The following is a 12,264-nucleotide window of genomic DNA, read 5'->3' on the forward strand; positions in this document are numbered from 1 at the left end:
TTTTGGGTACCGCCGAGTCTCAAAACGGAATGCAACTTACCACCAATACTTGAAGAAACAACTATGAGCCCTTCACCACCACCTAATTGTACCCCTAATGTTGAGGTGTTTTCCGTATTTAAAAGTTCTCAATTCTTATTGACTTACAATTATAATCTGTTATATGTTCCTCCTAGATGTTTGGGGTAAAATGGGGGGAGGGATTGTGAGGGGTTCTTAGTAGTTTCTTCAAGTATCGGCGGCCCCCGAAAACACCCCCAACATTCGTTGTTCAAAATGACAATTCATAAAGCCCCGTTTCTTCATAAATTTATACGAAATGTCTTTATAAGAAAATGTTTTATACGCATTGTCCTTATTCAAATATGTTTGATACCAAGGTTAATAGAAATACAAGTATAGACCATCATGTAATCGAGCTTGCTAGAATTTTCAATCTGATGTATTGTACCGATTGCTGGGCATGACAGGCAGATTTTGACAAAACACACAACTACTCATAGTCCATGACGTCACTAATGCTATAATTTTCAATTTGATATATAGCACCATCTCTTGGTGGAAGAAAAACAGATTTTGAACAAACACACCACCACTCATCCACTATGACGTCAATATTAAAAGTGTGGTGGAGGTCAAACATCAGTCGTACACGCGTTATGGTATAACATTTTATTTATATTAACCTTGGTTTGATACAAAGGAATGTAATGACCTAAACTTTTCTGCGAATAAATGCATGACTAATTTCGATTTAAGCGATTGTCTTTTTATGAGGTTGAAATTGCTGAAACAGTTGAATATAGTCATTCTTTGGACCAAGCCATCGGCCCATTTAAGCAAATGTAAGTGATATTCGCTCGTTGTCTTTTGGATCAATCGAAGTAATCCATTTACTTGGCGTTTGATGAGCCCATGAAAAAAGAAATTTTAATTCAATGCATATCAGAAGTAGAAAAACAAGGTGGAAAAGTAATCCAGACAGTTTGTGACATGTGCCCTTCAAACCAAAAGCTATGGAAATAATTTGGCATATCAAAGGACAAACCTTTTTTTATTCATCAATTTATTATTTTTTTTTTAACGACATACTTAAACTATATTTTTTAAATGTTGCAAAGGACTTCGAAAGAAGAATATTTTTGATGGCTGATCCACCACATCTAATTAAACTTGTGAGGAATAATTAATTAACAAGTGGATTAGATTTTCCCAAAGGTGGAACCTAACGAGATAACTTTTTCATAATGTTTTAAAAGCTCAATCAATCACAATGTGATTTGAATCCATTATATTTCCTTAAGCCTATACATATTCATTGCGAAGGTTACGATCAGCGGGAGTACTTGGCAACTCAATTACTAAGTCATGAAGTTTCCGGCTTCATACAACTTAAATGGCCAGAACTTGATGAACAACAGGATTTTATCAATTTGATGTCTAGTTGGTACAGTATTTTCTCATAGAGAAAAAAATATGATATAGAAAACCCTAGTCCAGTAGATGCTCTTAATGGCATTCGACTTTGAATGCTGGGGGAAAACGACCGAATTTGCTGTTCCCAATGCTCCTGCTAAATGTAGGAAGCACAAACAAAGAAACTCGAGATATGCCTCCCTTGAATCAATTAGAACATACATCTATCTCAAAGGAAGAGAAATTTGAACATCAAAACTCGGAGGATTGTATACCTTTGTCAATGGTCCTAACTTTTGAAAGGGAATCCTAGACTGAATCTTTTCCTTCAACTCAACCAGATGAGTCCTTAATAGAGCTTGAAGAGATAGGTGTTGAAGTATTAGATTCAGACTTGGAACAAAATTTCATGGCAACTTATTTATGTTTTTGGATGGATGGCTCATAAATTTCAAGATACGTATCCCGGAGTTAGGGGAAAAAACAGCTAATTTAGAAATGGCTGAAGTATCTTGTGAAAAATTATTTAAATTATTTTACGGAGAAGAAGGAAAAAAAATATAATTAAAAAGACTAAATGATATTTTACAATCTTCAAATGGAAAAAAAAAAATACCTACAAGCTTCCAGCAGAAGTCATACATAAATATGCAAGGATAAGAACTTTCATTCGAAAATGAAAGAAAAATATATCGAAGAAAAATCTAAAAATCTATCTAATAAAACTCTGAGAAATTTAAAAAAAAATTATAAGAATATTTGTAAAAATTATTATTATTCCCGGCCATACATACATTAGTATAATTGTTAATGATATTTTTCTACATTGTAAATATATCTAAAAAAGTAGGAGGATCAAGACATTATTATTATCCCCGTATTTTATTAAGATCGTTGTTGAATCCAGTGCTATTGTGATTTGTAAAGTGGTTTTTGGGTGGGATGGACTGGGGATAAAGAAGTGGCCCAGGAGCTATTTACGATTTACGACGGACCCACCCATTTCATATGTGATATATTAATCAACAAAGAAGTCCACATCCTTCTTTGAAAGTTATTCAAAGAGGATATTGGATATCGTTGAAAACTTTTTTAGACTCTTGAGGATTGTGAATGGCTGCCTTAAGGCTTTATATAGTGAACGCGAGATTAACCAAGGCTATATCCAAAGCTTATGAGTCTGAGTGCAAATATTCAAAGTTAATGCGCTCCAGATTTCATAACAAAATTCCATTGGAGTCCAGTCCATTATAAGTTCTTGACAAACTCAAATGCGAATGAACCATTCCTTTTTAATTCAAGGTATCTTCTTATCACAGGAATGAAGTATATATGTGAGAAGTTATCATGAGTTAAGAACAAGGAGTAAAATTTTTCATCTTTATCACACCCTCGATTGACGATTGTAGGCTAAATCTATCCCAGAAAATAGTTAATTGACTGAAAAAGGAAGAATATTGTTTTCGGAAGCTTCCTGGTCTTCTTAGGAACACTCTATGGGTCCTCAAACACGGGTAGATATCAGATTTTAGCAAACTATTGCAGATGTTTGATATTAGGATCTTTCTCTTACTCCTATTGACTATTGATATTATTATTAACTATAATTTATATGATCTGGATATATAAATATAAATAAAAAACTTGTAAACAGAAACAACTGACTATAGTATGCTTTTTTCAGATAGGGGGTGCTTTTTATTTTATCCCCTTGACGTCATATCTGCCTGGCGAGGTTAAAAAAATTCTGACTGACCTACCTTTTCTCTAAGTATCTTGGTACCATTGACGTCTGATATGCTGCATAAAACGTTTCCAGCGTGAGTCGTACACATTCTCCTTCTTTCGTTAGGCATTCCCATTTATTAAAAACAAGATGCAAATACAGTTCAATAAAACAACACAAATTTCTTAAACATCAAGAGAATTGTATGAAATTTTCAGGAATTAAAGAGTGCAGTATTGTGCAGATTGAAATTTAAGTACTTTGCATCAATAGATTAAACATTCTTGAAAACTGGATTTGAAACAGAGAAACTAATTACATATCCGGGATTAATGCATCAAGTATTATTACAATTAAATATGGAATAGAAAAGATTTCATTTAGTGACTTGTGAAGGAGTAATACAATTTTTATGTCCCGACTGAATTTTGAGAAAAATCCTTTTAACATGCTTTAGTGCTGGGAAAAAAATATTCAAATCCTTAAAATTTGTCAAATTTAAATAAATAGTAACAAATATCAAGAATATAATAACCTAATATATTTTATATTTGAATGTTATACACATCTGTAATGTCAAAAGAAGGGATTCGTGAAAAGGAAACACTATGTTTAGTGATTAATCGGAACTCCCAAGTAAAAACACCCATTTCTCAGGCCAAGTTACAGCATATGTCGAGTTCATCGCGGTATTTCTTGAATCATTTCGTTCCATATCTTTTTATTCTAACTGTTCTATTCTCATCTTTGCAGGAAAACAGGCTCCGCATCCAAGAACATAAGATCGATTCTTGTTCCTGATTCGAGACCCATTAAGGAGACTCGGCCTCTAAGAGATAAGAATTGGCAGACGGAACAAGTGAAAAGCCTCATTGATTTCCTTAGAGAACACAACTATTCCAACAGAGAACTCACTTCTAAAAGTTTTCCTTTGAGCGCCTCTGAGTTTCGATGTCTCTTTAATTTTATGTACGGAATTCTGTCCCCTGGATATGTTCTACCACAAAATTTGAGTCAGAACTTACTTCTTTATTAAAGGTCGCTGTATACAGCCCAATTAATTAATTGACTCCTAATAAATCGTAATATTGTAATTGCTCTCTAGGGACTTGATTATCCAGGAGTAATTTCCAAGTCAACATTCGTCACTATTGGATCACTACACTCATGGCCTAGTATTCTTGGTGTTATTGTTTTCATAAAAGAGATGGTTGTATATTACTTGGAGCGAAAAAGTCAATCCTTCTTTGTGAAGGTGGATGAAAACGGTCAGGAATCCGAAGATATGGAAAGTAAACTCTATTTTGATTTTTATACTAATACCTACAATAAGTTTATGGATGGTCAAAGTGATTTTGAGCAAGAGATCAAAGAACTGGAGTCTAAGCTATTAGATCGTCTAGATTTGAATCCTCAAGACTTGCAAAATCTAATAAAAAAACGTGATCAGTTGAAAGAAACTTTTGACAGCATCAAAGCCGAAACGAATCTCCTTGATTCACTTTGTCAAAAGAAGGAACTTATGGCCAAGGATCGTGAATACTTCATGGATTATAAGGCCAAATACATAAAGTACACTGAAAAGAAAACAAATGAATTGCAAAATATGAAAAAGAAAAATGAGACTCTTCTGGATGAGATCAAAACTCTGGAACAAACCATTGAGCTGAAGAATAACGATAGTGGTGGAGAAGAATTGACTCCTAAAAACTATAAAGCAAGATGTGATTCATTGGAGATAATATATTCAAACATCAATAAGGAGATTCGTATAACTGATGAGGATATTTGGTCTCTTGAAATTCAAATTAGTAAACTCAAAGTCAAGTCTGATGTGGTCATACGAGAGTTTAATATGAACATTGAAAAATTGGAAGAGTTTTCATTACCAAAAATAAGTGATCTTGAGGATTTTGACGAAAAATATCATTTTAATTTACTTGTTGCCCTAAGTTCGAAGAAGAAAGAGCTTCTTCAAACCCAAGATGAAGTTGAAACATACTTATCCTCTATAAATACCATCAAACTCGAAGTTGGAATCCAAAAAGAAGAATTAAATAACCTCATGAAAGAATTGGAAGTTCAAAAAATGGAGTTCCAAAATATCGAGAGAGAAATGAAAAAGAAAGAGATTACTTTGGACTCAAAAATATTGAGTATCAAGGATAAATGCCTCAACTTAGAACAAAAGAACCACTCTCCACAGATTAGGTCTCTTACAAATAAATTTAACGAACTGGAAGGGATTCGTGATCAGAAACATGAAAAACTTGAAGGAAGAAAGAAAGAGATTGAAATTTTTTTAGAAAGTGCTCTGAAGATATCTTGTTCATATGTGTAAGTATTTATCTGAAGTCTGATCTTTTTTCTTAATTCAGTTTCTAATTTGTCCATGTTCATATTTTATTTTTATAGTGAAAAAATGACTGAAATGAACACTGTAGACATGGATAAAAAAATTGACTCTCTAAAGTCCTCCCTCGGGAATGATGAAAAATTATTGAAAAAAATGGATAAACATATTCAATATTTAGTAGATAAAGAAAAAATCTATAATTAAATTGTGACTTTTACTTGCTTTTATTGACTGTTATTAACAATTTTAGAACTAGTGCATATTTATTAACATTTATCAATACAAAAAAGACAAAATAGTATTATAATTTCGCTTTTATAAAATTAAAAATATATTAAAGTATTTTTTTTTTTTTTAAAGTTTAATTTAACTTTCTGGCACATTTTAGGAAATAAAAGACCTCAAATCATTTGATTCATAAATTGACAGAAACAAATGTTAGATGAAATCTTCACTGCTTTATTTTCTATAAATAATTTTTTTTTCTTTTACTTTTTTAGTGCAAGATATTTTGGGCTTTAACAGGCTCTCTAGGATTATTCGGATCGTCATAGGAGGGTTTTTAGATTTGTAATTATTCAATCTTAATTTAATACAAATTATGGTTTACTTGTAAAAAAATCTCTAAAAATAAAAGTATAATGGAGTTTTCAAATCTCTTAGTTTAAACTAGTGATGGGACGTTTAATCGGAATTGGTAAAGGAAAAATAATGCTTAGTTTGGGATTTCAATTTTATTTAGGGTATCCTGTATATATAAGCTAGCCCGCACGTCATACTTTCTCGAAATTGGAGACAGCGACAGAGGAAAGTTGAAATTAAATTATCGCAGCCTTTTAATAGAGAGGGGATCTTGACTTTTTCAAGTTATTCTGACAATTAACACTTCGAAGGGTCCCAAAATTATTATTGTTTATAACTGTTATTTTATTACTTTTCTAAGTTATAAAGGAAAAAAATAGCCCTACCCCTCAAATTAAGGAATTTTTGCCTTATACTAGAAAGTTTAAAATTTGAAATTTATTAAAGTTAAATATTTGAAATTTAATTAAACTTTTTTTCCAATAAAAAATTAATTTTTCTCTGAATAATTATTTATTTTTGAAATTTTATCTTCAAAAATTTAAAGTTTGATTTTTTTTCCCAAAAAATTTTATCTTTTTGGAATTAGAGAAAAATTTGATTTATTTTGTAAATAGCTGTAGATTTTGTAATTTTTTTTTTTTTCAAAATATTTAATTTTTGTGAACAACTGTGAATTTTTGAATTTTTTTTCCAAAAAATTTAATTTAAACTCATGTTTAGAAATTCATGACGTGCTAAGAATAATAAAGTTTCTGTAAGCTTTGTACAGGATGAAATCATGTTGAAACATGCTTAATAATAATGATATTTTCTTGTGTTTTGTTTTAAATCAAATAACATAGTGTTAGGTTGTTCCATTATCGGTCTGAGTCGATCACGTGGTAGACTTACTCGGTCAGAAAAAAAAGAAGAAGAAGCAATAATGAAACTCATGTGACGTGACTCGGTCCTGCATCAGTCCGCTTACTGAAGATATAGACCATAAAAGAAAGAAGCTTTTAAAATCATACAACCGGCTTTCGGAGACACAGGAATGCCCTATTTGGAAATAGCAACGAAATGAATTTTCATAATTCATATATATTATTTTAAAAAGGTGTAAAACGTCCCTTGTTTTCTTTTTCTAATTTATATACGTCCAGATCGCAATCCATCGACACACTCAATTTAGACCGATGTCCGATTTAGTTGTTCCGGTTCATTCAGTCCAGACCGACCCAACACTACAAATATATAAGGTAGGTCGTTGTTGCTTCTTTATGAGAAGTTTGACTATAATAAATGTCAATAAATTATAATTGATTTTTACTTATTTTTATTTGTGAAGGCTTATTCATATTCATCATTAATAGACCCCGAGTCTTGTGAGCAAAAAGGACCATACCCTGATCACATTATTACTTTAATTGGACCTCGAAACTTTTCCTTCAAACAGAAACAAAAAAGGCCCCAAAATCAGTTAGTACCTGTTAGCGAATTCATATTTTATCACTTATAGATAAACTATTTTCTTAAAGGAACATTATAAAATCGATGAAAAGCACACCAAAATCCTTAAATAATAATAACTTCGATAAGCTCTTTGCAATGCTACTACAGCCAATCTTAAACTATGAGCTTTAAAAGCTGTGATATTAATACCTGCCCTTTGCATGATTTCCTTTAACCGTCTACCGGGAGTCTAAGTGGCAATGGGATGGCAATCCCCCCTCAAAGTGAAAAATAATTTGTCCTTTTTACCTTTTAATGCCACAGTCTTATTAACATACTCAATGACATATCTAACAGGATCTAGTCTCTCATCTGAGAAACTCGCTAAATTAACCCCACTCCTAAACTTGATTTTTTTAAAGACCTAAAAAGGGGGGAAAATAGACCAATAGCTATTTATCCTGTAGTTCGACCCTAATAAAGTCAAAGAACTATCCCTAGCTATACTATCCCACCTATATGATATCTATAGTTGATAATATTGTTGAGAAAAACGCGTGCAAGGAGAAGGGGGAAAAAAAACATATGGTATCATTGTTTAAAATACTGATGTGATTATCATCTGCCTGCTTTATTATGATTTTTGAGGGTATAATGAATGTATTTATTAGCAAAATGTTTAATGAAGATATACTACGTATAATTGACTTCGACGTTTTTATCCGTCACAGTAGATTTGAAAACGTCACACTCCGTGAAATTGTAATTCATTATGAACCTTATTCTCAGAATAATAGCTAATGAAACGACAATGTAGAGTATTTGAAATATATTTGAAGCTCAAAGTTTAAAAAAGAAGGCTTTAACTAAATATAATCTACATACTAAAAAATAAACCATTAAACATTTAAGTTAAATATACAAAATTAAACAATTAAAATCATATAACTATTAATAATAATAAATTATAAATACAGAATATTGAAATAATAGATTGATCCAGAATTTTTTTTCTTGTTTTAACATCGGAATTCAGTTAAATATGTCATAACTTTAGGTTGCAATACACAAGCGAGACGTGGAGTTTAATCAAAAAGATAATCACCCCTCTTCTTCATGTGGAAGTTGCTATATACAATTGTGCACAGGATAGATATATCTCTACCGATGAGATCTAACTAATTATTAATAATAAAGTAAATGTCAAAATCATAAAATTAGACAATAAATATACTAATAAAAAAATGTTATAAATAAATTCATCGTAAAGATTTAGAGCAAAAGCTAATTATGTAGTAATGTCCGGCGATATTACTCCCTATTAAGAGCATCAAAAAGATTTTTCCCCGTTATTTAGGTATGCTTATATAACAACATACTATTATCATGAAGGATATACACAATTGTTAATTATAATGCAACACCCAATGTAACTACCCTCGTTGTTGTGACCATTTAAACAGTTGTTTTTGCCTTTTATGAGTTTTCTGAACACCATTTCTTGGAGCCCATCAACCATAGCTAAGCCTTTAGTGATAAAAAAGTAATATTTATTGACTATGTAATATTGGAAAACCTAATTATCATACCCAAGTCTTAAAGCGAAGTAAGTAGTCTCAGACAAACTAGTTGCAAACCATCCAAAGCTACTACCCCCGTTGTTGTGACCATTTAAGCAGTTGTTTTTGCCCTTTACTGAGTTGTGTATCATAATTCTTGATATGTTTAGCTAAAATAGAATCATATTTTATGGTTAGATTTTTTTAAAAAATGAATACTTACTGTGAGATAGTACAAAATTCAGAGTTCCATTTCGATATTCGTAAATACTTTTTACTGATAACTTGATCATCATTTGGTGTGGATAACTCAAAACATTTTTATATGTATTTCTATATATGACATCAGTACCAACATCCTCCATTAACTTAATGATGGTTCCTCGGGAAGGGATATGTTTACCCTTGTATTTCTCCATAAATTTTTTGAACGTAGATGATTAGCAATGGATAAGTTTATATTACATGCAATAAGCATCGTTGTGAGATCAAAGTTAAAGTCTGACTTGATGTATTCATCGTCAAATTGATTTTATAGATGAATATCCATACTCTTGTTATGAGATGAGGATAATGAGTGGCGTGTAATTCTGGACAGGGGACTAAAGGCACATTTATATCGACAAATCCGACAAACCATCTGTTTCTCATCCGGTAAGTATTTTCCAAATTCCTGGGCCTCCATTTTCATAAATCCAGACAGAAGGCATTTTGGGGATTTTATTCATTCTCTATCGACTATCACCATCTCATATTATATTAATATTGAATAATAAAGGCGGGAATGATAAAGTTCATGATTGATAGAAGAAGATGTATATTATTTAATCAATGATGCCATAAGTAATTCTTCTTTTCTCCTCGCACGCTTTTCTATTCTTACCAAAATTATCACCCTTAGTGATTAGAAAAGGGGAAACATCGGTTTTTGCGTGTGCTCTTTTTCTCTTTATTCCCTCTGAAGTAATCATTCTGGCCTATCCTTTGTGAAAAATGTTTTTAAAATGTAAAATAAAATAAATTTATTTGAGTTTAAATACAATTATAATTTTCCCCCTAAACTAATGTTATTTTAAATGTAATTGGTTCTACTTTTTATATGAAAAATTCATATTCTCCAAGCAAAATTATAATACAAGCAGCTGAGATTAACAAGGGTCTTAATTCAGGTGCACCATATGGCTCACTCCCACCTTCTCAAATAAAAATCGAAACTCTACAATTGCCTTGCGTAAAATTTATTTTTCAACACAAATCTTCTTCCTTTTTTTTTTGTTATTCTTCCAATATTGCTCCTGGAAGTTGCCTATAACTTTGTACAGAATCTCTCATTCTGTCATAATATTGTAGCTTAAATGAAGGAAAGTAGAAGAGAATGACAAAGAAGTTAGTTAACCTTTGCGGAAAAATGATTTTGGATGTGTACAAATGAGACATGCGGATATTTTACTATTAACGTTATGTTGTTAAGTAAAATGCCCCAAAGAGATGTTAAATGAAAAAAATTTAGATCCCTATAAAAAAACCACTAAATCATAAGTCTTTCCTCCGAAAAGAAATTACTAGTAACTACCCTAGTGCCCCACGGTAGGATATGTCCCAATTATAGATGTTACATACTTTTTCTAGTGACTACCTCAATGATAAAAATATGGATCAATTTGTACCAAATCAAAACTGTGGATCATCAATGTGAAACTAAAGTTTCAAGTGTTCCTTTTTTTTTGTTGTGTCAGATCCCTACTTTTTATTTTAAAAAATTTGGTAAAATTAGCTGATTAACACAATTCACTTTGATTTGATAATAATTTATGTTTAACAGATTATAAATTGAATATTAACATCGAAAACATTTCTTACATAGAAACAACACATCATAAATTGAATTAAAAGATTATTGTCCACGATACATTTGTATTTCAGGATAAAAATACATTTCGAATGATGTTGAAAAAAATCAAAATTTGTACCCAATTATTTAAAGGTTCAAAATTTTTTGGATCCAGGTAGCTATTTGTACTAAATCCAGCATATATGGAGTTTCAGATTCACCCCCTTTGCTCAGTATTCCTACTAACGTACAGCGATAGTTATGATTCATTAGGAATGGAGTTCCATGATCATTAGAATCTAATTTGCCATCCATACGATATAAACATTTCTCATCATCACGAGGCGGCCTTTCCAAAATCGGATTCTTGCATTCTGGAGAAGTTTTGTTAAAATTTATGTAAATGCCTTTCCTTTTATTGACTTTTTCTTTACCCCATATGGTACCTATTGCGAAAAAATAAATCATATTGTTGGACCAACAAAATATTTTGAAAAGGAATATCTTACCATATAGATAATTTCGTTGTAATTTTAACAATGGAATGGGTAGACACACAGCATACATTTGTTTTGTGAAAGTCATCGTTCCTTGAATTTTAGCAATAGCTACTTTAATAGGAATAACATTGTCAAGATCTAAATCATGTACATAAACACTTTTCACACTGTACTTGGTTCCATCTCCAACATGCACCTAATGTTTTAAAAAATTATGAAATTATGTTACATTTATTATTAATATATTATTTGTTAAAAACTTACAGAAATTTTATCAGTGGAATCATATTTATAAAGACAATGTTGTAAGGAAAGAACATGATTTGTATTTAGGATAATGGCATTACAGGTGACCTCATGACTTTTTTTAACGGTTGTATAACTTCTTATTGTATAAGCTTGCCAAGGAATTGAGGTTTCACCAATCCATTCTGTACAAGCATTCAATTTTTTTCCACAAGGAACTATGTAGATAAATAAAATAAGCGGTTTATTTTGTTTAAAGAAGTGAACTGAATTAATTCAAAAGTATACATACATTCACATTCAACAAATCCGAATGTAAAAGCAGCTATGACTACTGTAAGTATCAACTTCATCACTGAAACTACTAATGTACTTGCAAATTGAAATACATTTATAAGGTAAGTAGTCGGTTATTCAGGCGGGTGATCAAATTTATATAGCACGTACACGTATAAGTGTATTTTTGTATAAGTAAGGATGAAAATTCAGTGTAGAATGGGCATGGAGAAAAAAGAAGCCGAAAATCAATATGGTAATTCGAAGAAATTTAGTACATTGTTTTGGACATTGTGTTTGAATGTCCGATATTTGTCATAAAAGTATAAGAAAGGATG

At 31.1% G+C, this 12,264-nt stretch overlaps 2 protein-coding genes and 1 long non-coding RNA gene across 3 annotated transcripts; 1 reads left to right on the top strand and 2 right to left on the bottom strand.

Annotated features, from left to right (window-relative positions):
* Positions 1 to 3,763: 3,763 nt before the first annotated feature.
* LOC121120273 (uncharacterized) lies at positions 3,764 to 5,840 on the top strand. The gene is made up of 4 exons (XM_040715121.2): positions 3,764 to 3,831; positions 3,896 to 4,180; positions 4,248 to 5,479; positions 5,558 to 5,840. The coding sequence occupies exons 3-4, from the start codon at positions 4,350 to 4,352 to the stop codon at positions 5,700 to 5,702; spliced, it is 1,275 nt and encodes a 424-aa protein (XP_040571055.1). The 5' UTR covers positions 3,764 to 3,831; positions 3,896 to 4,180; positions 4,248 to 4,349; the 3' UTR covers positions 5,703 to 5,840.
* Positions 5,841 to 8,328: 2,488 nt separating this feature from the next.
* On the bottom strand, positions 8,329 to 9,775 carry LOC139905604 (uncharacterized). The gene is made up of 3 exons (XR_011780501.1): positions 9,297 to 9,775; positions 9,104 to 9,243; positions 8,329 to 9,041 (listed from the first exon to the last, which is right to left on the bottom strand). It is a non-coding gene; the product is annotated as an uncharacterized lncRNA (long non-coding RNA).
* A 1,158-nt stretch (positions 9,776 to 10,933) lies between these two features.
* On the bottom strand, positions 10,934 to 12,003 carry LOC121120274 (coagulation factor XI-like). The gene is made up of 4 exons (XM_040715122.2): positions 11,943 to 12,003; positions 11,669 to 11,868; positions 11,414 to 11,600; positions 10,934 to 11,350 (listed from the first exon to the last, which is right to left on the bottom strand). Exons 1-4 carry the CDS (start codon positions 12,001 to 12,003, stop codon positions 11,052 to 11,054), a joined length of 747 nt encoding a protein of 248 aa, XP_040571056.2. The 3' UTR covers positions 10,934 to 11,051.
* Positions 12,004 to 12,264: the final 261 nt, after the last annotated feature.

Source organism: Lepeophtheirus salmonis, chromosome 6 (assembly GCF_016086655.4).
Source record: "Lepeophtheirus salmonis chromosome 6, UVic_Lsal_1.4, whole genome shotgun sequence".
Taxonomy (NCBI): domain Eukaryota; kingdom Metazoa; phylum Arthropoda; class Copepoda; order Siphonostomatoida; family Caligidae; genus Lepeophtheirus; species Lepeophtheirus salmonis.